We start from the raw sequence: 27,280 nt of genomic DNA on the forward strand, positions 1-27,280 counted from the left end.
AACTTTCCTAATATGGGGAAGGAAATACCCACACAAGTCCAAGAAACCCAGAGAATCCTAAATAGGATAAACCGAAGGCAAAACGCCCCAAGACACATATTAACAAACTAACAAAGATCAAACACAAAGAGCAAATATTAAAAGGGAAAAGCAACAAATAACACACAAGGGGAATCCCCATAAGATAACATCTGATCTTTCAACAGCAACTCTTCAGGCCAGAAGGGAATGGTAGGACATACTTCAAGTTGAAGAAAGAGAAAAACCTGCAACAAATATTACTCTACCCAGCAAGGATCTCATTCAGAAATGAAGGAGAAATCAAAACTTTACAGACAAGTAAAAGCTGAGAGAATTCAGCACCACCAAACCAGCTCTTCAACAAATACTAAAGGATCTTCTCTAGACAGGAAACACCGTAAAGGTTTATAAAAATGAACCCAGACCCCATGGACTGTAGCCTGCCAGGCTCCTCTGTCCATAAATTCTCAAGGCAAGAATACTGGAGTGGGTTGTATAATTGACATATAACATTATATTAGTTTCAGGTGTACAACATAATAATGTGATATTTGTATATTGAAAAATGATCACTACAATAAGTCTAGTTAACATTTGTCACTATATATAGTTACTGAATTTTTTTCTTGTTATTTGTCCAAGTTTTAATTGAATTATTTGCTTCTTTACTGTTGAGTTGTATGATTCTTTATATATTTTGGATATTAACTTTTTGTTAAACACATAGTTTGCATATATTTTTATCTGTCTCTGTAGGTTAGCTTTTCAACATATTGTTTTTTTGCCCCCCAGAAGTTCATTTTAATTTTTGTTACTTGTGCTTTTGGTTTCATTTACAACCTATCTACTTTATGGACCATTCTAAGAAGTCAGCAAAACAATGGACATGAATGTGAAACTGAAAAAGTAGTTTATACAACTGAAAAGTAATCTACTGAAGTGCCACATGATTTCTTACTTTTCCTATTCAATCAGTAAGTATAAAGTGGTCTGTGGAGAACAGAGAATTTTGTCTGGAAAAAAATGCCCTTAAATCTGTTCAAGGTGTTATTAAAGTTGTAATATAAAGTTAACAGTATTAAAATAAAGGCAAGACTAAAACACCTTAAAAAAATAAAATAAAAATGAACTCAAAGCAACAAAATAAATGGTAACAGGATCATACTTATCAATAATTACCTTAAATGTAAATGGGTTAAATGCTCCAACCAAAAGACAAAGACCGGCCGAATGCATACAAAAGTAAGACCCCTACGTATGCTGTCTACAAGAGACCCATTTCAAACCGAGGGACACATACAGATTGAAAGTGAAGGGCTTGAAAAAGATATTTCATGCAAATGGGGACCAAAAGAAAGCAGTAGTAGCATTACTCATATCAGATAAAATAGACTTTGAAATAAAGATCATGATAAGAGACAAAGGACACTACATAATGATTGAAGGATCAATCCAAGAACAAGATATAACAATTATAAATATATATGCACCCAACATAGGAGCACCTCAATACATAAGGCAAATGCTAACAAGTATGAAATGGGAAATTAACAGTAACACAATAATAGTGGGGGACTTTAATACCCCACTAACACTTATGGATAGATCAACCAAACAGAAAATTAGCAAGGAAACACAAGCTCTAAATGATACAATGGACTATTGATATCTAATTGATATTTACAGGGCATTTCACCCCCAAACAATGGAATTCACCTTTTTCTCAAGTGCACATGGTACACTGTTCAGGATAGATCACATTCTGGGCCATAAATCTAGCCTTGGTAAATTTTAAAAAATTGAAATTATTTCAAGCATCTTTTCTGATCACAATGAGGTAAGATTAGATGTCAACTACAGGGGGAAAAAAAAAACTATTAAAAATACAAACATATGGAGGCTAAATAACACACTTCTGAATAACTAACAGATCATGGAAGAAATCAAAAAGGAAATCAAAGCATGCATAAAAACAAATGAAAATGAAACCATGATAACGCCAAACCTATGGGATTCGGTGAAAGCAGTGCTAAGAGGGAGATTCATAGCAATACAAGCTGACCTCAAGAATCAAGACAAACATGAAATGAATAACCTAACTTTACACCTAAAGCAACTAGAAAAAGAAAAGAAGAATCCCAAAGTTAGTAGAAGGAACGAAATCATAAAAATCAGAGCAGATATAAATGAAAAAGAAACAAAGCAGACTATAGCAAAAATCAACAAAACTAAAAACTGGTTCTTTGAGAAGATAAATAAAATAGACAAACCATTAGCCAGACTCATCAAGAAAAAAAGGGAGAAGAATCAAATCAATAAAATTAGAAATGAAAATGGAGAAATCACAACAGACAACACAGAAATATAAAAGATCATAAGAGACTACTGTGAGCAATTATATGCCAATAAAATGGACAACCTGGAAGAAATGGACAAATTCTTAGAAAACTATAACCTTTCAAAACTGAACCAAGAAGAAACAGAAAATCTTAACAGACTCAACATGAGCACGGAAACTGAAGCTGTAATCAAAAATCTTCAAAAAATCAAAAGCCAAGAAACAGATGGCTTTATAGGTGAATTCCACCAAAAATTCAGAGAAGAGCTAACACCTATCCTACTCAAACTCTTTCAGAAAATTGCAGAGGTAGGAAAACTCCCAAACTCATTCTACAAGGTCACCATCACCCTAATACCAAAAGCAGACAAAGATGCCACAAAAAAAGAAAACTACAGGCCAATATCACTGATGAACATAGATGCAAAAATCCTTAACAAAATCCTAGCAAACAGAAGCCAACAACATATTAAAAAGATCATGCATCATGACCAAGAGTGCTTTATCCCAGGGATGCAAGGATTCTTCAGTATTTGCAAATTAATCAATGTGATACACCATATTAACAAACTGAAAGATGAAAATCATATGACTATCTCAATAGATACAGAGAAAGCCTTTGACAAAATTCAACACCCATTTACAATAAAAACTCTCCAGAAAGCAAGCATAGAAAAACATACCTCAACATAATAAAAGTCATATATGATGACCCCCAGCAAACATTATCCTCAATGGCAAAAAATTGAAAGTATTTCCTCTAAAATCAGGAACAAGATGGGGGTGCCCACTTTCACCACTACTATTCAACATAGTTCTGGAAGTCCTAACCATAGTAATTAGAGAAGAAAAAGAAATAAAAGGAATCCAGATAGGAAAAGAAGAAGTAAAACTCTCACTGTTTACAGATGACATGGTCCTCTACGTAGAAAACCCTACAGACACCTCCAGAAAATTACTAGAGCTAATCAATGAATATAGTAAAGTTTCAGGATATAAAATTAATACACAGAAATTCCTTTCATTCCTATATACAAACAATGTGAAAATAGAAAGAGAAATTAAGGAATTAATTCCATTCACCATTGCAATGAAAAGAATAAAATACTTAGGAAGAAATTTACCTAAAGAAACAAAAGACCTATATATAGAAAACTATAAAACACTGATGAAAGAAATCAAAGAGGACACAAATAGATGGAGAAATATACCATGTTCATGGGTTGGAAAAATTAATATAGTGAAAATGAGTATACTACCTAAAGTAATCTATAGATTCAGTGTAATTCCTATCAAGCTACCAATGGTATTTTTCACAGAACTGGAACAAATAATTTCACAATTTGTATGGAAATACAAAAAATCTCAAATAGAGTTATCTTGAGAAATAAGAATGGAACTGGAGGAATCAACCTTCCTGACTTCAGACTATACTACAAAGCTGCAGTCATCAAGACAATATGGTTCTGGCACAAAGACAGAAATACAGATCAATGGAACAAGATAGAAAGCCCGGAGATAAATCAGGCACCTATGGGCACCTTATCTTTGACAAAGGAGGCAAAAATATACAATGAAGAAAAGATAATCTCTTTAATAAGTGGTGCTGGGAAAACTGGTCAACCACTTGTAAAAGAATGAAACCAGAACACTTTCTAACGCCATACACAAAAATAAACTCAAAATGGATTAAAGATCTAAATGTAAGATCAAAAACTATAAAACTCTTTAGAGGAGAACATAGGCAGAACACTCTCTGACATAAATCACAGCAAGATCCTCTATGACCCACCTCCCAGAGTAATGGAAATAAAAACAAAAAAACCCAAATGATACCTAATTAAACTTCAAAGCTTTTGCACGACGAAGGAAACTATAAGCAAGGTGAAAAGGCAGCCTTCAGAATGGGAGAAAATAATAGCAAATAAAGCAACTGACAATTAATCTCCAAAATATACAAGCAGTTCAGATTAGATCAGATCAGATCAGTCGCTCAGTTGTGTCCGACTCTTTGCAACGCCATGAATTGCAGCACGCCAGGCCTCCCTGTCCATCACCAACTCCCGGAGTTCACTCAGACTCATGTCCATTGAGTCAGTGATGCCATCCAGCCATCTCATCCTCTGTCGTCCCCTTCTCCTCCTGCCCCCAATCCCTCCCAGTGTCAGAGTCTTTTCCAATGAGTCAACTCTTCTCATGAGGTGGCCAAAGTACTGGAGTTTCAGCTTTAGCATCATTCTTTCCAAAGAAATCCAGGGCTGATCTCCTTCAGAATGCACTGGTTGGATCTCCTTGCAGTCCAAGGGACTCTCAACAGTCTTCTCCAACACCACAGTTCAAAAGCATCAATTCTTTGGCACTCAGCCTTCTTCACAGTCCAACTCTCACATCCATCCATGACCACAGGAAAAACCATAGCCTGGACTAGACGAACCTTTGTTGGCAAAGTAATGTCTCTGCTTCTGAATATGCTATCTAGGTTGGTCATAACTTTCCTTCCAAGGAGTAAGCGTCTTTTAATTTCATGGCTGCAGTCACCATCTGCAGTGATTTTGGAGCCCCCCAAAATAAAGTCTGACACTGTTTCCACTGTTTCCCCATCTATTTCCCATGAAGTGGTGGGACCGGATGCCATGATCTTCGTTTTCTAAATGTTGAGCTTTAAGCCAATTTTTTCACTCTCCACTTTCACTTTCATCAAGAGGCTTTTTAGTTCCTCTTCACTTTCTGCCATAAGGGTGGTGTCATCTGCATATCTGAGGTTATTGATATTTGTCCCGGCAACCTTGATTCCAGTTTGTGTTCCAGTCCAGCGTTTCTCATGATGTACTCTGCATATAAGTTAAATAAACAGGGTGACAATATACAGCCTTGACGAACTCCTTTTCCTATTCGGAACCAGTCTGTTGTTCCATGTCCAGTTCTAACTGTTGCTTCCTGACCTGCATACAAATTTCTCAAGAGGCAGGTCAGGTGGTCTGGTATGCCCATCTCTTTCAGAATTTTCCACAGTTTATTGTGATCCACACAGTCAAAGGCTTTGGCATAGTCAATAAAGCAGAAATAAATGTTTTTCTGGAACTCTCTTGCTTTTTCTATGATCCAGCGGATGTTGGCAATTTGATCTCTGGTTCCTCTGCCTTTTCTAATACCAGAAAAATAAACGACCCAATCAAAAAATGGGCAAAGAACTAATAAATACATTTCTCCAAAGAAGACATGCAGATGGCTAACAAACACATGAAAAGATGCTCAACACCACTCATTATCAGAGAAATGCAAATCAAAACCAAAATGTACCATTTCATGCCGGTCAGAATGGCTGCCATCAAAAAGTCTGCAAACAAATTCTGGAGAGGGTGTGGAGTAAAACGAACTCTCTTTTACTGTTGGTGTGAATGCAAACTAGTATAGCCACTATGGAGAACAGTGTGGAGATTCCTTAGAAAACTAGAAATAGAACTGCCATACAATCCAGCAATCCCACTGCTGGGCATACACACTGAGGAAACCAGAACTGAAAGAGACACATGTACCCCAGTGTTCATTGCAGCACCGTTTACAATAGCTAGGACATGGAAGCAACTTAGATGTTCATCGGCAGATGAATCGATATGGAAATTGTGGTACATATACACAATGGAATATTACTCAGCTATAAAAAAACAATGCATTTGAGTCAGTTCTTTTATTTTTTAAAATTAATTTATTTTAATTGGAGCCTAATTACTTTACAATATTGTGGTGGTTTTTGCCATATATTGACATAAATCAGCCATGGGTATACATGAGTCAGTTCTAAAGAGGTGGATGAAACTGGAGCCTGTTATACAGAGTGAAATTAGTCAGAAAGAGAAATACCAATACAGTATATTAACACATACATATAGAATTTAGAAAGATGGTATTGATGACCCTATATGCAAGACAGCAAAAGAGACACAGATGTAATAACAGACTTTTGGACTATGTGGGAGAAGGTAAGGGTGGGACAATATGAGAGAATAGCATTGAAACATGTATATTACCATGTAAAATAGATGACTAGTGCAAGTTTGATGCATGAAGCAGGGCACTCAAAGCTGTGGCGGTCTGGGACAACTCAGAGGGATGGAGTGGGGAGGGAGGTGAAGAGGGGTTCAGGGTGGAGGACACAAGTACACCTGTGACTGATTCATGTCAATGTATGGCAAAAACATCACAATATTGTAATTAGCCTCCAATTAAGAGAAATTAATTTTAAAAAAGCACTGAAGCATCCAATGGAATCTTATTTTTGCATCTACATTAGTTGAGTCATACCCTCTTCTCCAAACCAGATTAACCCTGTATCTCCATATTCTTGGAATGTTTGCAATTCCCCAGTTGTTGGGGCAAAGCTATCCCCTCTGGACTGCCCCCTCAGACCATGGCTGGGGCCCTAGCACCACTACTTTGCTTGCTCCAAACCAGTTCCCACCACACTCGGAAATGTTGTACTCCTGTTGTATTAATCACTTCACTTCAATCTGTGGTCCTGCACACTCTTCCTGAAAGGGACAGATGGCACATATTTTAGGCTTTAAGGGCCACATGGTCTCTGTCACAACTATTCAACTTGGCCATAGCATGGAAGCAGCCATGGATAGATAATACTTGGGCAAATTAGCCTCAGTTCAGTTCAGTTCAGTTGCTCAGTCATGTCCGACTCTTTGCGACCCCATGAATTGCAGCACGCCAGGCCTCCCTGTCCATCACCAACTCCCGGAGTTTACTCAGACTCATGTCTATCGAGTCAGTGATGCCATCCAGCCATCTCATCCTCTGTCGTAAACTTCATTTATGGGTGCTACAATTTGAATTTCATGGAATTTTCACATATCACAAAATTATTCTTTTTTTGCTCCACCCAACTTTAAAAAACTTTTTTAGTAAAAAAAAAAAAAAAAAATTGGCATGCACCAGACTGGGTGTGATTTGTTAAAGTAATCATATACTTTCTTATTTTTGCCTCCTCTCTGCCTTAGTCTGTCACTCACAGGTGATGAAAAAGAACTAAGAATACATTACTTATACTTATTTGTTTGGGGAAAGCACTCCCAGAAGGTAAAAGACTTTCCACTCTCACTTCCACCCTCTGGATTAATTTCTCTACTTTCCCAAGCCTGCTGCTTTAGAATGATAACACAAAGCAGACCAAACAAACAACACATTGAGCCCACCCACATTTTGAAACAAAGTTTCTTTAGTGCCTTGTTAAGTTTCTGGCAGTTTGAAAATGAAATGTCCCAATCACTAGCCCAGAGGCAACATTCTATTTGAAGTAAAAAATATCAGATGTAATCAGATCCCTTCTAGAGAGTCCAAAATCAGGAAGAATAGAACAAAGTGAGTCTTAGTAATCAGATTTTTAGGACATGCTTCAGTACTTCGTGGGCTTCCCTGGTGGCTCAGAGGTTAAAGTGTCTGCCTGCAATATGGGAAACCTGGGTTCGATCCCTGGGTGGGGAAGATCCCCTGGAGAAGGAAATGGCAACCCACTCCAGTATTCTTGCCTGGAGAATCCCATGGACGGAGGAGCCTGGTGGGCTACAGTCCATGGCGTCGCAAAGAGTCGGACACGATGGGGTGACTTCACTTCACTTTCAGTACTTGAAAGTGAAAGTGGAAATGGCACATGAAAAAGACAAAATATCAAACATACAAAATGTAGGGGGAGTGTAAAAATGTATAGACTTTTTGTCCTTGAATATGTTTCTGAAAAAAATGAAATTAGTATCTCGAAGAGGTATTTGCACTCCCATGTTCATTGCAGCATTATTTGCAATAGACAAGATAACAGAAACGACCTAAATGTCTGTCAACAGATGAATGGGTAGATGTGGTATGTATTTACAATGGTGTGTCATTCAGCAATGAGCAGAGAAATCCTGCCATTTGTGACAACATGGATAGATCTCAAGGGCATTATGCTAACTGAAATAAGCTAAAGGTGAATACTATGTCACTTTTATGTGGAATCTAAAAATATAAAACTCATAGAAACAAAGTAAAGTGGTGGTTGCTGGGGACCTTCGTGGTGCAGTGGTTAAGTCTTCACCTTCTAATGCAGAGGGTGTGGGTTCAAACTCTGGTGGAGGAGCTAAGATCCTATGCCTAGTGGCCAAAAAAAAAAAAAGAACCAAAAAACCCCCAAAAACCAGAACATAAAAACAACAGAAGCAATAATGTAACAAATTCAATAAACTTCCCTTAAAACAAGGTGGTTGCCAGGAGCTGGTGGGTGCAGGAGATGGGAAGATACTGGTCAAGAGGCACCAGCTTTTAGTTCTAAGATGAACACATTCTGGGAATTAATGTAGAGCATGGTGACTGTCAAGATCACTGGGAGAAATAGCAACAACCTCAGATATGAAGACGATACCACTCTAATGGGAGAAAGCGAAGAGGAATTAAACAGCCTCTTGATGGGGGTGAAAGAAGAGAGTGAAAAAGCTGGCTTAAAACTCAAGATTCAAAAAACTAAGATCATGGCATCTGGTCCCATCACTTCATAGCAAATAGAAGGAGAAAAAGTGGAAGCAGTGACAGATTTTATTTTCTTGGGGTCCAAAATCACTTCACATAGTGGCTGCAGTCATAAAATTAAGACACTTGCTCCTTGGAAGGAAGGCTTTGATAAATCTAGACAGCATATTAGAAAGAAAAGACATCACTTTGCTGACAAAGATATGTATAGTCAAAGCTATGGTCTTTCCAGTAGTCATGTACAGATGTGAGAGGTGGACCATAAGGAAAACTACATAATTGATGCTTTAGAATTGTGGTGCTGGAGAAGATTCTTGAGAGTCCCTTGGACTGCAAGATCAAACCAGTCAATCCTAAAGGAAATCAACCCTGAATATTCATTGGAAAGACTGATGCTGAAGCTGAAGCTCCAATACTTTGGCTACCTGATGTGAACAGCTGACATGCTGGAAAAGACCCTGATGCTGGAAAAGAACAAGGGCAAAAGGAAAAGAGGGCAGCAGAGGATGAGATGGTTAGACAGGATCCACTGACTCAGCAGATGTGGATGCAAACTCTGCGAGACAGTGGGGGACAGGGAAGCCTGGCATGCTGCAGTACATGGACGGGGTTGAAAAAAGTTGGACGTGACTTCGCGACTGGACAACAACAAAATGGTGATTATAGTTAATCATAGTTATATACCTAAAAGTTGTTGAGAGTAAACTTTTTTTAACCCATTACAAAGAATTTTTACTGTCTGCTTATAAAAAAAGTTTAGACTTAGATTTTTATCATCTGGCTTGCTCTGTGCCTGTTTATACACAGTAACTTTATTTCAATAACAAATTACAGCAGACTGTTGGGAGACATTTTAAATAGCAATTAAACTCAACAGCATGTTGTACCAACAATGTACGTAACCCAGTGACATAAGGAACAATATAAATGTGACCAAGCTGACATACAGATGCAGGCAGTGACTACCATCATGACAGCCACCTGGCTGACAGCACAGGTAAGAGACCAAGTCTGAGAAAACGTCCTGAATGATAAGGAGACAGATTCCAGCATCCATTTCAGCAGATCCCCATACATGCCCATCATGACATACATACAACCATGGCTTACCCAATGGTAATGATTGTACCAAATCTCTGAGCTCCACTGAACAAGGTTCTGTCTCGTGTACTCCAATTTCAATGATTTTGGTTCCAGCTAACAACTGCATGATCAAACAGATGTAACAATTGAGGAGATACCCAATTCCATTAGAGTTCCTCTTTGGATGCAAGAATAACTCTCATACAGTAGAAAGGATCTACAGAATCTGATGACATGATTCCAAGGAGTGGTATCTGACGACATACTAAGAATATGAAGAGAGTTACAGCAATCCTTCGAACATTCTCTCTAAACTGGATTTTCCTTTCAGGTTTCTGAATTTCTGGTAGAACTGCACAGAAAAGTCTGATAACTTCTAAAAATTTAATGTCCAAGGTGGCAGCTGGGGCCCAGCGGCCTCAGAGCCTGCTCCCGACATGCTTTGGCCAGCCCTGTACAGGCTCTATGATAGTAAAATTTTAATGTCCTTCCCCCACCCCCACAAAAATGGTAATTATGTCACAGGTGGAGGTGTTAGTTAATGCTATGGTGATAATAATTCTGCAATATATGTGTATCAAATCAACACACTAACACATTAAGCTTACAAAATATTATGTCAGTTATAACTCAATAAAGCTGAAAAAAATTGCTTCATACAATTTTAGTACACCTTTAAGCTAAAAAAATCTAATTAACACATTATATTTCCAAGTACCCTAATCAAATGAAAAGTATGATGGACATTATTAATGATTGTCTTTACTTTTTGATGGCCACTCATTAAAGTGCTATTTCGCATAACTCTCCTGGTGACTGGATGTCCAGTAGCCATAGAATTACCCACTTATCTGCTCAAAAGGTGATGTCCATTTTACAAACAAGACACGTGTGATTTGGGTGTCCACACATAAATGTTTCTCAAGTAGTTGGTTATGCTCCAGCAGCACCAGTGTCACTTGGAAACTTAGAAATGTGAATCTTCTGCCCCATCACAGACTTACTTAGAAACTCAGTGCAGCTCATCAATCTGTGTTTTAATAAGCCCACGAGGAGATTCTGGTGCACACTAAATCTTCAAACCACTGAATTAAATCATCAGGACTCAAAGATTAAGTAAATTACATGAATGAGAAAAAGTAATAGATAAACCTGGTGCATTAAGTTCACAACTCCAGGGTAGCTATATGGGCACACAGGGCCTTGGCAGTGCAGACCCCTAGACTGAATTGAATGAGATCGGACTTGAAAACTGGTTGAGTTTCAAGTAGGATATGGTTCTAACAACAGTGACCAGTGGAGACCAACCACTACTGAATCTGTCTGTGCATATATTGTGTTCTCTTTGACCAGACTTGACTGGATGCATGAGGGTGACAACTGTTTTCATGGACATGTTCAGTGAGATCACATGTTCAGTGAATCCATGCCTGGATTGGAGATGCCAATCCACGCATGTTTTCTTACGCAGACCATGTGTCACAATCAGCTGAAAGCGAATGAAGGTGGCATCACTAACTGCATCATTAATATAAGTCAGACAGATCATAGAACAAAATGCTTTTGTTCCTTAAAAGCAATTGTTTTAAGAAAGAGGAATCAGAACTGTACTTGTTGGTAATCACCACTGGCCATTTTTAGAACAGTACATGCTATTAGGAAAGAGCAATCTTTTTTTCTTTTTGAGATGCTCCTTGCTGGATGATCCACATCTATTCTATAATGAAATTAACAACATACATGATGAACATGTTTAATGAGCAAGACTCAGATTCTCAATGGACAAGAGCCTTGACTTCCTCTAAACATTTTTTCTTGGCTGCAGCAGATGACCAAAATAATTTGATTACACTTTTTTTCAGAGCTTAGAAAGGCTAACCCCCAGTCATGCCAGAGCTCAACAAACCAGCATTAATAATCACCAAAAAAGGCACTTTAAAATACATTTGACAAGGAGTGACACTAATGCAATGAGGACTGGTCTAAGCCCTGCACTAAACTTTGTTATAGTTCATACAGACAGTGCATTCTGTCTCCATGTGCATGTGTGTGTATATAAATATATATACGTGCATATACTAATATTCACATACATGTATCTATCTCCATAAGTCTCTGGGGGGAGAAAAAACCATTTGCTTCCTTTAATAGTACATAAAAATTCTAGTCACTTTATTTGGAACAAAAGAATGAGAGGTTTGGCAAATCAATGCAAAGAAGTACCCTACTACACCTACTGACAAAAACAGCAATAAAATAAATACTCAAGAGTTTTTCCAGGTCATCAACTATTAAAATAGTAAAATATTTTTTAAAAGTTTATTCCATTGAAAGGAAAAGGATGGACATTTTTGGTACTGTAAATCTCACACTCATTCATATTGCTTAGGTTGAAGAGAACGTAATGAAGAGAGGAAATTTCTTCCACAAATTCCTTCTTTATAGTACCCAAGTTTCACTGATGGTGTGTTATTCCACTTAGCTTAACATATAAACAAAACTTTGTATAAATATATTTCTTTGATCTCTAAATTCTCAAGAAATTTGCACAGAGTACTGAAAGGACTTAAAGATTTTTGTGAAATAAACAGAATTGGCCATAAACCAGACCACTGCTTACCCCAGGTTCAGATATTTCAGCTCAAGGTTTCGACAGTCCAAACCTAGCTATGTCAGAGGTGGACAAAAGGCTTACTTGTCCTTCCTGGGAACAGGTGTATAAACAAGTTCTTATTCTTAGTATATGAAAACACAATTAGTAATGGCATTTAAGGTTTACTTACTAACTGTATAGTGTCTGAGAACAAAAATCAAAGCAATTTTTAAAAGGTTAAGAGTCAGATTCTGGGCATTTCCGTTTTTTAGCTGCTGGCTCTTCAGTCTTGTGAGATTCTAAAGTGCTGGTGCTAGATTTGAGACTGGGGTCTGCTTTAAGGTTGTCCATGGCAACAGTGAAGCCTGAGAGAAGGTACCCTCCACCTCCGCTCATCAGTAGTTTGGGATGACTTCGATCTGGCAAAACCTAATCAAGACAGAAAGACATTCATGTTTCCCTAAGCAGATAAGGCCATGCTAACAATACACATGCCAGAAATCAGAATTTAAATGACACAGATTCTCTTGAAGAGAGAACAAATTAATCAGACCAATTCCTAAGGAGGTCCTTCTTTCGCATAATAGTGCAGATAAAAGTATAGAAATTGATTTGAGTGATTTTCTTTGAAAAATATAAGTGAAATAATTTCTCTTAAACCTGAAGCAAGTTCCTGGAGGTAAAAGGGCAACTGGTTTGTGTAGTGCTCTAGGCCTGGCTTTCTCCCTCTTGGCTCCAGAAAGCTTCATGGTCAACAGCGGAGCTGGGTCCATGGAGAAGTAGCTATTGACATATAGCCAGAGCCTTCCTTCTCCAACACCCTGTTAATTCTTGTCAAAAATTCTTTTCTCCTGTTTCTAGAACTAAATAAGTTGACTACTGTGAAGTGCAAGGTTTTCCAGGTCTGCAGAATGTCCTGGATTAAGTAAGATATCCAGGAAGCAAAGCAGGGCCTGTGACAGTCATGAGGTGCGCCCCCCGCCACGTCTTAGATCTCTAACAGGGAACTGGCTGTTGAGGTGAAGCAACAGAAAGCCTTTAGCTGCTGCTCCTTTAAGATGTGTGCATTTAACAGTCACACATATGGAGGCTATGGGTTATTCCAAGTTGATAGCCGAGCACAGGTACCACAATTGTCCAATACTGCACTCCTCTAGTGGGCAATCTCTGCTCTGGGGTTCCTCATCATCCTGAGACTTTCTCGGAGCAGCACGCAAGCCCTTCCTCCCGCTTTGTCCTCCAACTCTGTCATAGGCATCAGACCGGCACGATGCCGGCACGATGGTCTGGCAACGCTCCCTGCCTAATCCTGCTCCCTCTCTCTTTATCTTTCAAAGGTGTTTCTCCAATCAATCTCTTACACTTCTACCTTTCAGAGAACCTGAACTTACAGACTCCATCAGGAAATCCTGAACACTTGCTGCAAAGACATCCCAGCAAAGAGGAAAGGGTCACCTTCTTGTTAGCTGAGGAATTTTGCTATTATCAGTTATTCACTGTACAGTGCTCTCGAAGCCTTGGGGAAACATTAAGCACAGTTGTCTGCATTTTAAGTGTCTCTGGACTTGAGTTACTATGACATGATAAAAGAAAAAAGGGTCAGGAAAGGTCAGGGCACTTTGAGTTACAGACATGAGACTCTTTCATCTCTGTAGATAGAAATAGGGAGAGCCCCAGCTTTCGGTACTACTGTGCTGGCAACCCAGGAGAGTAGCTCCCAGGGACTGGCTGTAAGAACACGTACGTACCTGGTAATTTCTGAGCCAGGTTTCAGACAGCCTGAGGTTGATGACCCCTCCTCTTTCCCGAAGTTTTGTGTAGCACTCCAACAGAGGCTAAAGGCATAAACAGAGTTCTATAAATAATTATTTTGAGGGCTGCAACGTTTAGATGTAAGAATTCTAGTCCATTCCATGTCAGTATTACCTCTTTATACTGACAGTAGACCACGAATGGCCTTGAAGGAGCCACAAAGTCCAGCAAAGACAGCAGCAGTGGAGTGGGATGGAAACGACTAGCTACAATTAACCTGCAAGAAAATGTTAGACAAATTATTTCTCTATGTCCCAAGGTGGAGCACAGGTTTTGAAATGCATCTAAAATATTCATATATTTATTTGCATGACTCACACAAGGAAGACTTTTAAATATAATATTCTAGAGATCCCAAACAGTAAAATCATGAACTATTACTTTCTAAGAAACACAAATTGGATTATAAACTCTTATGGTGCTTGGCAACTCGAAGTGGAATTTAATGACATTCTTGATTAAAAAAAAAAAATCTGGAAACAAATCCAACATTGTAACATTGGCTTTGTAGATACCCAAATCTAACTCTCCCGTCAGGTTTTCCTTAGCCCTTGCCCTTAGCCAGTATCACATCAACTGGAATGCCCCACCCACTGCAGCTAGTGGGACTGCAAAGCCCCATCTGATCATGTGCTATCATTGGAGAAATTTCAATTTCTTTTAAAACTCTGAAATCAGCATAATCAATTTCCCACCCCTGCCAGATGCAGTCTCCTTTCTTTACAAATCCAAGACAGAATCATCATGCTTGTCCCCGCTACAACCAAAGCAGATAAGCAGAGAGTGCTAATCTGCCTGAAGCAGAGCCCTTGAACACCAAGACATCGCCTGTGATCTTTCATCAACGCACCCATCTGCGTTTCTTTCACTCAGCAGAGCAGCAGCCTCTAAATGTCTTTTCTTCTGCTCTTCTTGTCTCCTCTGCTTTTCCTGAATCTTCAAGAAGAGAAATAAGAAACCAACATGCTGAGTCAGGTTTTTGGAAATACTGGTCTATCCAAACATTTTAACAATAATTATCAACTTGAACTAAAGCAACAGAGGGAGATCATTTATAGGGAAGTTGAAAACACATAAGATCCCTGCTGTTATAAAACCATCATGGAGCTACCTATATAATGCTTCTGTATCCTAAAGTTCCATCCCAAAGATGAAATCACACATGTATACACTCACACACACTCTTTCTCTGTTTTGATATTTATTATCTTGGGAGCTGATGCTCTTAAAGTCAAATCAAATCTCAAGGCTTACATGAAGTTAACTGAAGCCTTGGGGAAAGCATTATGAGGGTAGTGGGAACTCTTAACATTCTTACATAATCCTTTTTACTTCCACTCTCTTTAGGCTCCTTATAGTCTGGATCTTGAGAGACAATTTCCATTCTTTCTTGTTCTTCTGGGTGATTGCTCTCTGGGGCCTCTGCTATGCTATCTTCATTCTCTTGTTCAGAAGTCTGTTTTTCCTCCAGTGTGCCATTACTTTCTTCAACTGAAGCAATGTCTTTTGGCTCTGAAGACAACATCTCGGCAGAAAATGTACCATTTAAGAGACTGTCCACTTTGTTGAGGGGGAATTCATAAAGACCACTGAGGAAAGATTTTGGAAAACCAAAACATGCTGTTGCTGCCCGAACAGGTCCACCTCCAGGATAAAGCTGAATAATGGAGCCAAAACCTGAAAAGATAGAAGAAACAGACATCTGCTTAATGGAGACAACTTGACTATGCTACCCTCAGGGTATGCCATGTTATGGAGACTGAAAGTTTCTCTGCTTTATGTTGTTCAGAGGTTGAAGATGATGCAGCTCCTCAGGGAGGTCCATCTGGACTCTATATATCTTCCCAATGGAGGCAACACAATTCCAAACAGGTACACAGGAAGTCTTAAAGAAGTATACCCCCATTGACACTACAGTAAAACCCTGTGCGCCTGCGAATTTGTATGTAACATGATTGGCGACTGGCTCTCAGCTTCTCTCTGGGCCAATCTTTAAACAGGCAGTTAAAAGTTCTTATCTTCAACAGGGTCAGAGAAAGGGTAGGCAAATCAGGCTGTGTTGTTTTCTTCTAGGATAGGATACATACCTAGTATTCTTCCCACCCTATTCCCTCCCCTCAATTCAGGCCAATAAAATGAGCACCAGTTACCCAAGAGTTTACTGAAATTGAAATCACTGTCCTGAAGTCCTAGCCGGTCACAGGCTTCAGAACCACCCCCACTGACATGGAAGCTGGAAAGGACACTGCCACTGGGGATGCCAACACAGCTCAGGCTGGGAGATGTGGACTGTGGAGGAAGCTCCCAGAGACTGGAGCTGTGCAGGCACACCCAAGTCATTTCATTAACTTCCAGTAACTCAACCTCACTTTCCATGAGTTTGAATTTTTTAGACCCCTCTACTCAAATCATGGTAGGCTTTTAATGAACATCAAAACATTAAATCTTACCTCCCATTCGTTCCATCATCGCACCCAGCACCAAGCCTGCACACGTCTCCATCACAATCATTTTATTGCCAGCACGGATATTTCCCAATGTCAACATCTGGGCGAGTGTATCGTATCTCATGTGGCTAAGGAAAAAAGAATAATGTATTCATTTTTAGCTAAGCAAAGTCTTCTATTTTAACCATCATTTTTCAAGTTTTGTTTGTTTCATAAAAATGATGTTGATAAGATTATTGATTGCTTTGGAGGCAATAGTAAAAAAGGACTTACAATTTATGAAGTAGGAGGATACTTTATGCAGATGAGCAAGATTTTCATTTTATTTAAAATCATGACTTTCTTAAAGATATATTTTCCCCCAATTATACTTTTGAAAGGAAACAAAGCGTACTTAATTTTTCCAGGTTCTCTTGCATAATACATAACTGAAAGAATGCGGGTGGACGGCTTCACAACAGTAATCATGGCTTCATATCTGGAGGAAGAAAAACAGAACATTAATTTTAAAAAGCTAGTTTAAAAATATTTTATTTAAATAATACATTTTATAAATCTATAAAAATATTTTGTATTTTCATCCTTTTAAAAGCATAATTACTTACTTCTTTTTCTTCTTTTTTATATATTTATCTTGAGCAAATTCTGTCTTGTCTCGGAATGTTGTACTATTTTCAATTAATTGCTGAACTATTTCCTATAAGAAAAGGAGCAAGCAGATTTCCTGAAACTTTATTTTCATAGCACAGATAACTTCAAAGGTTTCTTACCACAGAGTGTATCCAAAAGTCTGATTCTCCAGGCCCTTTTCCACAGAAGTCCAAATGGATGAACTTAGTATTTTTATACTCTATCCAGAATTTGTATTAAAATATTAGTACCTTATAACTCCATTTAAATCAAAGTAAAAGAACAGACATATACAATTTAGGGAGAAAAGAGGTAATGTACACTGTCAGTCCTGAAGACACTGGCTGAAAACATTATTGAAAATGAACAAAGTCAAGCTCTAAGATGCAGTAAGTTATCAAATTCCCTTTTGTTAACAATATTAGTAATGTCATTCACTTACATTCTTGTGTTTAAGAAACAAAATCTTTGACACACTGAATTGCATAAACACTTCAAGATATTTTTAATAGAAATGTACTGTATTTTTACATCTTACCTTAGGAAAAGTCTGCTTTAAAAAGCAACCAATTTCCTAAATAAAAAATGAAAACGAAACAAAAAATTCTTTGAATTTTACCTCGCCTTTAATGCCTTTGTCCTTTAAAGCTTTTATGTCATCTTGAGTAAGTTTCTGAGATTTTCCATCATCAATTATATTTCGATTATCAGTGCCCGCTTCTTTGGTTTCTAAGGAAGAAAATTGCTCTATGACATATATGATCTGAAATTATTTAAAAATCTTTCTTCTTCTAAGTTTATATCTATATCCAGCCCGTCGGCCACTTAAATTTGGCCTTTCAGTTCTACTTCTTTTCTTGTTCAGTTGCTAAGTCATGTCAGACTCTTTGTGACCGCATGGACTGTACTCACCAGGTTCCTCTGTCCTCTACTATCTCCCAGAGTTTGCTCAAATCCATGTCCATTGAGTCCGTGATGCTAACCGTCTCATCCTGTGCTGCCCTCTTCTTTTGCCTTCAATCTTTCTCAGCATCGGGGTCTTTTCCAATGAATTCCACTGCCCCCACCCCAATCCACTATCCTTTCTTGTCACAACTAGCCCAAGCCTCTCATTCATATTCTTGCTTCCACTCTTGCCCCCTAACAATCCACCTGGACAGCAGAGTTCTTTTTAAAATGCAAACTGGCTCATCTATTCCAACGCACAAAACCACACAGTGACTTCCTGTAGCAATTTAAAGGCGACCCGCAAGGTTACACATGATTTGGTACCCGGCTACTTTTCAGGTCTCATTTCTCAAGCCCTGTACTCAGCCACTCCACTTCCTCATGTTCCTCAGACACAGCAGGGTGGTTACAATGCGGGAATTTGGCATTTGCTGCTCCCTCCACCTGGAATGCTCTTGCAACGTTTCCAAGTGGGTGGATCCTCTTTACATCACTCAGGGCTGAGCTTACCATCTTAGCCAAGTCTTATCTCATTCAATCAGCCTTCAGTACACCTCCCTGCTCCACCATCTGCGTAGCACACATCACCACCTGAAATTATGCTGTTTGCTTGTCTATTTGATTATTTTTGGCATTTCCTATTTTTGGCATTTCCCACTGCTAAGTGGGCATCCCTGATGGCTCAGATGGTAAGGAATCTGCCCTCAACGTGGGAGATCCAGGTTCAATCCCTGGGTTGGGAAGATCTTCTGCAGGAAGAAATGGCAACTCACTATAGTATTCTTACCTGGAGAATTCCACAGTCCATAGGGTTGCAAAGAGTCAGACACGACTGAATGACTAACACTTCCACTGCTAAATAAATTTTATGGGATGGTCTATCTAACAAACTGCTGTAACTGCAGTGCTTAATCATGCCTGGAATGTATTTGATGGTTAATAAAAATATGAATATTTATATCTAATATTTAATAAATATTTAGTAAAGTGGTTTGAATCAGAATTTCATTAGTATTTTATTTAATAATTTTATTCATAAAATATTTTAAGTATACTTATTTTAATAAAAATTTAAGGATTCAATTTAATGATAATACTAAACCCATGAGGCTGTTACAACTTCCTATGTGTCATATGATTGAATACTCACTATAGCTTGGTCATTAAGCATGTGTTATGGTCCTATTTTACAGATAAACCTTAGAGAAACCAAATAACTGGCTCAAGGTTACCAGGTAAGTGATGAAGCTGGAACTTAAACCTAGTCAGTTGAATTAAAAACCCGTCATCTTATCCTCTTCCCTATATGCTATCTACCTCAAAAGTCGGTAACTTCTAGACACCAACAGGGCTCTACACCTGTTCTTACACTGAAGTTGCAAGGATTCATGGGATTAAATATCTGGCCCACGGTCAGAGGGCTGGTTAATGATGGGCTGGAGTTAGAACCCAGGATATCTCAAAGCCAAAACCAAACCCTAATTCATTCTACTGAGCTACAGTTCTCAGATTGTGAGTTCAGATTCCTTTGGGAACAGCCTGGGCTAGCATTTCAGAATTAATTCAGGTTGACAGGTTTCTGACTGGACAGCTCAAGAGCATCTATTTTATTCATCCTAAGTAGTATAGTGCACCTGAAGTAGGCTCTTCCTTCTTCTTCTTAGGCTGAAGGCTTCCTCCATTGGTCACTTCAAATGTGGTTCCATAACTATGGCCAATGATGTTATCCAGATAGAACCACTGTTTTTCAAAAGTTACTTTCCTGGGGGGAAAAATGCAATCAATAAGCTGAATCTCATCTGCACTCAATTTAGGAAAGATATATTTGACCTAGTTTACTTCATAATCACTCTCCCTAAAGGATAATTGGCAGCATTATCTCTGACCATGAACTGACAAATGAATGAAAGAGAACCGGGCTACGGGCAGATAGATAAAATTAATAAACAAGGCACAAAAACAAAGAATTTGGAATGAGAAACAGGGACAGAAGACATTATTTTTTCCGAGGCACTGGTCTGGCTCCAATTTGCACTGACAAGATGTCCAAATTTGCATATTTCAGATTTCCTGAGTAGCATAAAGTGTTGCCAAGATTGCCGTGCCACTAACACACATACTGTGACACCTCCTGAACACAAGAAAACCTCAAAACTGAACAATCATTGAGATGACACGGATTTAACAAATTCCCTGGCCTAAATGGCCATTTTCTTTGAAAATTATCCAGTAAAACCAAATGGTATTTGCCTGTAAACATTACTGACAATTCACACATTTGTAAGTGATGCCTAACACTGACAACGCTCTACTGAGGCCCTGGCAATTTTAGCTTTTCCCACTACCCAGATTTTGCTTTCCAGGTGGCACTAGTAGTAAACCCACCCTGCCAATGCAGGAGACTTAAGAGACACCGGTTTCATCCCTAGGTGGGGAAGATCCCCTAGAGAAGGAAATGGCACCCTACTCCAGTATTCTTGCCTGGAGAATCCCACGGACAGAGGAGCCTGGCAGGGTACAGTCCATAGGGTTGCAAAGAGTCGGACATGACTGAAGCACAGCACAATTTAAAAAGGAAATCCCACAAAAGCCAAAAAAAACTTTCCTTTCAAAAGAAGAGAAATAACACCTGCTGAGTGTTGATCAGAGGTTAGGTAGTATGTATCAGATGGTTCACACTTTTTGATTTAATTCTCAATTTAGTCATCCTGGACATAGCTCTTTCCAGATGAGCAATCTTGAAGCTCAGGAAAAGTGTCTTGCCCAAAATGCAGTTACATAGTAGGAGCTGGGATTTAAATCCAAGTCTGCCTGAACCCAAAGCCTGGTTCTTTCCACTACATAACACAGTCTACTCAACAAAGAACCAATGGATCTCAGGAAGTCTGTTTAGCTTCAGGACACTGCCCACACCGATAGAACTCTGAATTCTGAAAGACGTGTACTGACTAGTTTTTGTGCCCCATCCCACACCTTCTCTTTCTGTGTGCCCTGAGAGGCTGACCACAACAGAATCAGATGGCACCACATCACCCCGGCCAAAGGCTTCCCATCATTCTAGACCCCTGGATGCATCACAAGTCTCTACTGGTGCTCCAGACCTTTTCATAACTCTGTATGTGTATGTGTCCATCTTCATTAAGTCTCCTCACTAGAATCATCTGAGTGAATTTCTCCAAGATCCTAAGTGAATCAGACAGGGCCAATTCATGTTCTTTGCTGGGTCCTCAGTGACTGACACATAATAAAGACTCAAAATATTTGTGGACATGAATCCCCTCAGAGAAGCTGAAACTCAGCTCAGACTAGATTGTGCACCATCCCCTGCCTCATCCTTTGATTAGTTCAGTGCTTGTGAAACACTGGTTCTGAGCTGGGTTGGGTTTACCCTCTGGCAGCTGATCTGATATGCAAAGAAGGGTACATCACTCAAACTGACCGGCCTGACAGGAGGTCGCTGTCAGGAAAGTGGGACCTAGTCAGAAGGACATGGGCAAGAGTGAGATGCGCAGAGTCTGCTCACAGAGCCAGGATTGCTTCTGCCCAACCAGATGAGTGCAGCCCTGTGGAAAAAGTGAAGGGACAGTCTGCCCTGGTATGCAGTTGAGCTCAGAATCATTTTCTAAATAAAATGGAAACTAATGCTATGCTTCTGCCAAGAAAACTGATAAAAAGTGTTTCAAAGTATGTGTCTTAAGAATACTTTTTAGAAATAAAGATGTTGCTGTCTGTCTCCTTGGGAATGAAAAGCCTAGTCTAAAAGAGTATGTTTTTAAGACCCACATTCGAACAACCACATCTTGTGATAAAGCAACTTAAAAGGACAATACGAGAAAGAAAAACCAAAGGTTCACCTGTATAGTCGTTATACAGCTGTGTTAACTGTGGAATCATTCATCAAACTTATAACCTAAGGACTTTGCTGTACTGCTATATTTAAATTTAAAAGCTTAATTAATATAAGCATTTTATAGAAATAATGTACTTGGAAGCAAGCACACATTTCTAATCAGAAAATCTGGGAGAATAAAAGGTGTTGGTTTCAAGAACACAAAACAGTGATGAGGGGGTTCTGGGAGGCAAGGATGAGATCAGAGGGTGAAGGGTGGGTTTTGTGAGAAGACAAGAGAGAAGAACCCAACATTTGAGGAAAGAACCCCAGGATGTGGGAAGAGGGGTGGGGGAGGGGGGAAAGGAGGGGCTTGCTGAAGAGGGGCGGGGCACACGAGCGAGGGCCAAGAATGGGGAAAGGACTCTGGAAAGATTAAGATACTTAACATAGAGGACCAGGAATAAGGTCACGGCTCTGTTGGAAGACAGGAGGCGTGAGGGTGATCCCGAGGGCCAAGGATGGGATCCTGGGGGCTAAGTCCTCAGTGGAAAGATCCGAGAGGAGATAACGAGGGAGAAGATTGAGAATCCAGAGAACCAAGAAAGGGACCCCGGTGAGAGAGTATGTCTAGAAGGTGGCGGCGGAGAACTCCTAAGGCCAGAGACCTGACTTACTTTCTCCGCTGGACTTGCACTGCTTTAAACACATCTTCCCGTTTCAGCACCACGAAGTCGCCGTCGCGGATGCAGTGATTCCCGGGATACTGTGGCTGTGGGCCTGATTGATCCACAGAGCTCTCCATGATGTTCAGAGGGTCTCTGCTCCGCAGCGTCCCTCCAGTTCCTCGCGCTCCGACCCTGGCGCTAGGCCGTTGCCGCCCGCAGGTTCACCTCCAGAAACCTAAGGGGACGCAAAGCCTCCGACCGGCACCGCCCCCACGTGCTGCGTGCCGCTTCCGCTTTCCGGTCGGAACCTCGGGAGGGCTTCCGGTAGCCTCGCGGCTTCCGTCTGGCTAATCTCCTTGATTGGCTGTCCTCCATCCCGCCCCTCACATCTCGGCGCGGCTTCGGGTGGAAGTTGCGTCACAGAAGCGCCAAAAAAGAACTAGGAAAAGTTTGGTTTGCATCGCTGTTGTGGCTGCCTACTGTAGACGTTTTCTGGCTAACCTATGCGGTCTAGGTGGAGAAGTTGAGGTCCTCGAGCCGCTACAACAGACAAGACTCGGTCCCGAGCCGGAACGTCAGGAGAGCTAAGCGTGAAAAGTCTGCGAGGCTTGGGTAGAGTCACCTGAGGAGCTCGCACCGCGAAGTCTCTTCTCACCTCGCCTTGCCTTCCCACTAGAGGAAGCGAGAGTCAGCCGAGCAGTGAATTGAGTGTTTTGGGACCTCTGTCTTTTGCAAGTAAGAGCTTAGTCTTGAGGAGACGTAAGTGAAGTGGCGTATATAACCAAGCATAGCAGCCCGACAGTGGGTTTTACTCATTCTCCAGACCTACCTCTTGGATTTGTGTTGGAATTTTTACTATTCTCACATATTACCTCATTTGTAAAAGACGCGGCAGGTAGCGTTTGGAAGCAGCGCTTCAGCTTAAGAATGGCAGAGATGAAGTTTCAGCCCAGTACTGTCACCAGACAACTTTGATCTTAATCAGTTCGCTTATTTCCTGTGGTCTAAATTTTTTAAATATATGAGTGGTCTATATATTATCAAAGCCCTATTAGTTCCTTAACATCATGAACTTATTAACTTATTTATTAATTAAATGCTTTAAATAAAGATGCGGATAGGCGGTTTTGGAATGAATTGCCCTACAGTCTGCTGCTGCTGCTAAGTTGCTTCAGTCATATTCGACTCTGTGCGACCCCATAGACGGCAGGTCATCAGGCTCCCCCGTCCCTGGGACTCTCCAGGCAAGAACACTGGAGTGGGTTGCCATTTCCTTCTCCAATGCATGAAAGCGAAAAGTGAAAATGAAGTCGCTCAGTCGTGTCGGACTCTTTGAGACCCCATGGACTGCAGCCCACCAGGCTCCTCCGCCCATGGGATTTTCCAGGCAAGAGTACTAGAGTGGGGTGCCATTGCCTTCTCCGGCCCTACAGTCTATGTTATGATAAATTCTTATTTTTATCCTTAAGATAGGAACTTTTTAAAATTGAAGTGTAGTTGATTTATAATGTTAGATTCACGTGTACAATATAATGTTTAAATTTTTATAGATTATACTTTACTTAAAGTTATACTTCAGGGAATACCTTGGGCTAAGTGCTTCCACCGCAGGGGGCACAGGTTCCATCCTTGGTCAGGAAACTAAGATCCTGCATGCGGTGCAGCCAAAAAACAAAAAAAACAAAAACGTAAAGAAAAGAAAATCCCAATCATAAAGTTATTATGAAATTGAAATATTGGCTCTATTCCCTGTTGTGTGCATTGCATTTTTTTCAGTTACTTTATACCTAGTAGTTTGTACCTCTTAATCTCCTTTACCGATTCCACCCACACCCCTCTCTACTAGTTTTTAAACATTAAAAATGTTTTTATTTATGGCTGTGTTGGGTCTTCCTTGTGGTGCCCTGGCTTCTCAATAAAGTGACTTCTCTTGTTACAAAGCACAGGCTCTAGGGCTCCTCCACCTCAGTATTTTCCCAGCTGGAACTCAGTAATTTGTGGCAAAGGGGCTTAGTTGCCCCAAAGGCATGTGGATGCAAATTCCTAACCACTGGATCACCAGGGAAGTCTTTGTTTTATTTTTTAGATTCCACTTATAAGTGAAAATATACAGTACCTTTCTCTGACTGACTTCATTAAGCATAAAACTATCCAGCTCTATCTATTTTGTTGCACATGGCAGAGTTTGTTTTTCATAGTTGAGTAATGTTTCATGGTGTGTGTGTATGTGTGTACATACCACATCTTTATCCATTCAATTTAGGTTGCTTCCATATCTTAGCTGTTGTAAATAATGTGTCTGTGAATGTTGGGGTGAATACCTTTTTAAATTAGTGGTTTTGTTTTCTTCCTGTACTCTGGAGTGAAATTGCTGAATCATGTGGTGGTTCTATTTTTAATTTCTTGAGGAAGCTCCACACTATTTTCTATAGTTGCTACACCAATTTACATTCCTACCAACAGTGTAGTAAGGTTCCCTTTTCTCCACATCCTCCCCAACATAAATTTGTTGTGTTTTTGACAATAGCCATTGACAGGTGTTAAGTGACAGCTCATTGTAGTTTTTGATTTGTGGCGTGGCAAAGCTGTGACAAACCTAGACAGCGTATTATAAAGCAGAGACATTACTTTGCTGAAAAAGGTCCTTATAGTCAAAGCTATGATTTTTCCCAGTGGATGGATGTGAGAGCTGGACCATAAAGAAGGCTTAGCAGTCGAAGAATTGATGCTTTTGAACTGTGGTGATGGAGAAGACTCTTGAGAGTCCCTTGAACAGCAGGGAGATCAAATCAGTTAATCCTAAAGTAAACCAGTCCTGAATATTCATTGGAAGGACTGATGCTAAAGCTGAAGCTCTAATACTTTGGCTACCTGATGCGAAGAACTGAATCACTGAAAAAGACCCTAATGCTGAGAAAGATTGAGATGGTTGAATGGTATCACCAACTCAATGAACATGAATTTGAGCAAGCTCCAGAATATGGAGATGAGGAAGCCTGGTGTGCTGCAGTTCATGGGGTCGCAAAGAGTTGGACACGACTGAGTGAACAACAACAAATGACCAAAATAAAAGTTAATTAACTAAAAAAAAGAATATCCATGTGTCTCTAATAAAAGTGGATAGAACACTGCTGGACTGACTGTAAGGAGCTGTGATGATGTATTCCTAAAGTCACAGGTCAAGATAATGTTCAGCTAGTGCTGCCCTGTAGTAAGTCTCACAACAGTACAAAGTTATTTTAGAGTTAATTACCTCTTGTTTTCACTTCTATTGTGGGAATTCCTTGAAAGCAATTATGGTACCTTTTCTTATTTTTATCATGGGATAAAATCATTTTAATCATTCAATATACTTGTTTAAACATCTGTGGTATGCCTTAAAAAGAGGTGAGGATTAGAAGAGTAACTGCAGAGTGTTTGGAGTTTGTACCATTCTGTGCAACATCACAAGCCTGTTTGCTGGTCTCAAACTAGAGTATATACTAATTTTTGCTTATTTACTGTGTTAATACATTTTTAGGAATACGGTTTCCCCTACAGTTTTGATGAGGACTTTCCTATTCTCTATCTTTTGAAAGACATGAATGGAAAGTACAGAGGCAGAGGATTTGGACAAGGAAGATTTCAAAGCTGGAAAAGTGGAAGAGGTGGTAGGGGCTTCTCAGGAAAATGGAGAGAAAGAGAGCACAGACCTGACTTGAATAAAGCCACAGGAAAACATCCTGGTAGGAGAGGCCAACAGTAGTTCAATTTTTTTTTTTTCTTCCATGAAGGAATCTGTTCATGCCTGTTGTGAAAAGCAGTTTAATTCAAATTTGTCTGTCTTTTATTTGATGTTACCCTTAAAGGTAACATTTGGATGTTAATATCCAAAATTAGTGAAACCTGTAATTTAGATATTTGTTAATAACATGTCAGTATCTCATTAAAAGGGGAAGCAAATTAGAAAAAAATGTTTCTATTAACCCAGTATTCTGTTTTTGTGGGTTTTTTTGCTTTTTCAGAACAAACCCCACAGTCTTTGCTACTACAGTCAACATTGGATCACTTCATACCATATAAAGGCTGGAAGCTTTATTTCTCTGAAGGTAGAGTTTAAAGTGCTAAAGTACTATAAGTCTTATTTTCTTAACTTTCTTTAGATGCTACATCTCAAATTACTATAATTTATTCTGCTTACATATATATATATGTGTGTATATATATTTATATATATACCTCCATCTCCTTTTCTTTAATCTTGATTCACCCAAACAAATTATGTTTCAGGAGCATTATTTTTCATTTTTGTATCAGAAAAACAAACCCACACTAGTTATTTCAAAAAGAGGATTTAATACAGAGAATTGGGTATACAGACAGAGGATTAAAAGAACAAAAAGGGAACATTAAGGTAAACTAGAT

General features: G+C 39.5%; 2 protein-coding genes across 4 annotated transcripts in view; one reads left to right on the forward strand and one right to left on the reverse strand.

Moving 5' to 3' along the window:
* Positions 1 to 12,092: 12,092 nt before the first annotated feature.
* TRMT6 (tRNA methyltransferase 6) lies at positions 12,093 to 23,254 on the reverse strand. 2 transcript variants are annotated; one of them, XM_010836448.1, is made up of 11 exons: positions 22,886 to 23,254; positions 20,014 to 20,141; positions 18,051 to 18,160; positions 17,407 to 17,498; positions 17,196 to 17,279; positions 16,805 to 16,929; positions 15,673 to 16,031; positions 15,205 to 15,290; positions 14,469 to 14,571; positions 14,291 to 14,377; positions 12,093 to 12,971 (listed from the first exon to the last, which is right to left on the reverse strand). In XM_010836448.1, the coding sequence occupies exons 1-11, from the start codon at positions 23,011 to 23,013 to the stop codon at positions 12,780 to 12,782; spliced, it is 1,494 nt and encodes a 497-aa protein (XP_010834750.1). In that variant the 5' UTR covers positions 23,014 to 23,254; the 3' UTR covers positions 12,093 to 12,779. The 2 variants fall into 2 exon arrangements, with proteins under 2 accessions (XP_010834750.1, XP_010834751.1); XM_010836449.1 differs by lacking the exon at positions 20,014 to 20,141 and having other exon boundaries at positions 22,886 to 23,139.
* Positions 23,255 to 23,312: 58 nt separating this feature from the next.
* The window catches only part of MCM8 (minichromosome maintenance complex component 8), a 47,145-nt gene continuing 43,177 nt past the window's right edge, over positions 23,313 to 27,280 (forward strand). The window contains exons 1-3 of one of the 2 annotated variants that reach the window (XM_010836450.1): positions 23,313 to 23,611; positions 26,397 to 26,601; positions 26,881 to 26,964. In XM_010836450.1, coding sequence (XP_010834752.1) covers positions 26,457 to 26,601; positions 26,881 to 26,964 — 229 coding nt within the window. In that variant the 5' untranslated portion in view covers positions 23,313 to 23,611; positions 26,397 to 26,456. The remainder of the gene's footprint in view (positions 23,612 to 26,396; positions 26,602 to 26,880; positions 26,965 to 27,280) is intronic. The other variant, XM_010836451.1, reaches the window with a different exon arrangement.

Source organism: Bison bison, unplaced genomic scaffold, assembly GCF_000754665.1.
Source record: "Bison bison bison isolate TAMUID 2011002044 unplaced genomic scaffold, Bison_UMD1.0 scf7180017864063, whole genome shotgun sequence".
NCBI lineage: Eukaryota > Metazoa > Chordata > Mammalia > Artiodactyla > Bovidae > Bison > Bison bison.

Coding starts and splice junctions, on each gene's coding strand:
- TRMT6 (XM_010836448.1), bottom strand. CDS start 23,013: ATGGAGAGCTCTGTGGATCAATCAGGCCCACAGCCACAGTATCCCGGG. Junction 20,142..22,885: donor GTGCAAGTCCAGCGGAGAAA/GTAAGTCAGGTC, acceptor TTTTCCCCCCAG/GAAAGTAACTTTTGAAAAAC. Junction 14,378..14,468: donor TCTACTGTCAGTATAAAGAG/GTAATACTGACA, acceptor TTATGCCTTTAG/CCTCTGTTGGAGTGCTACAC.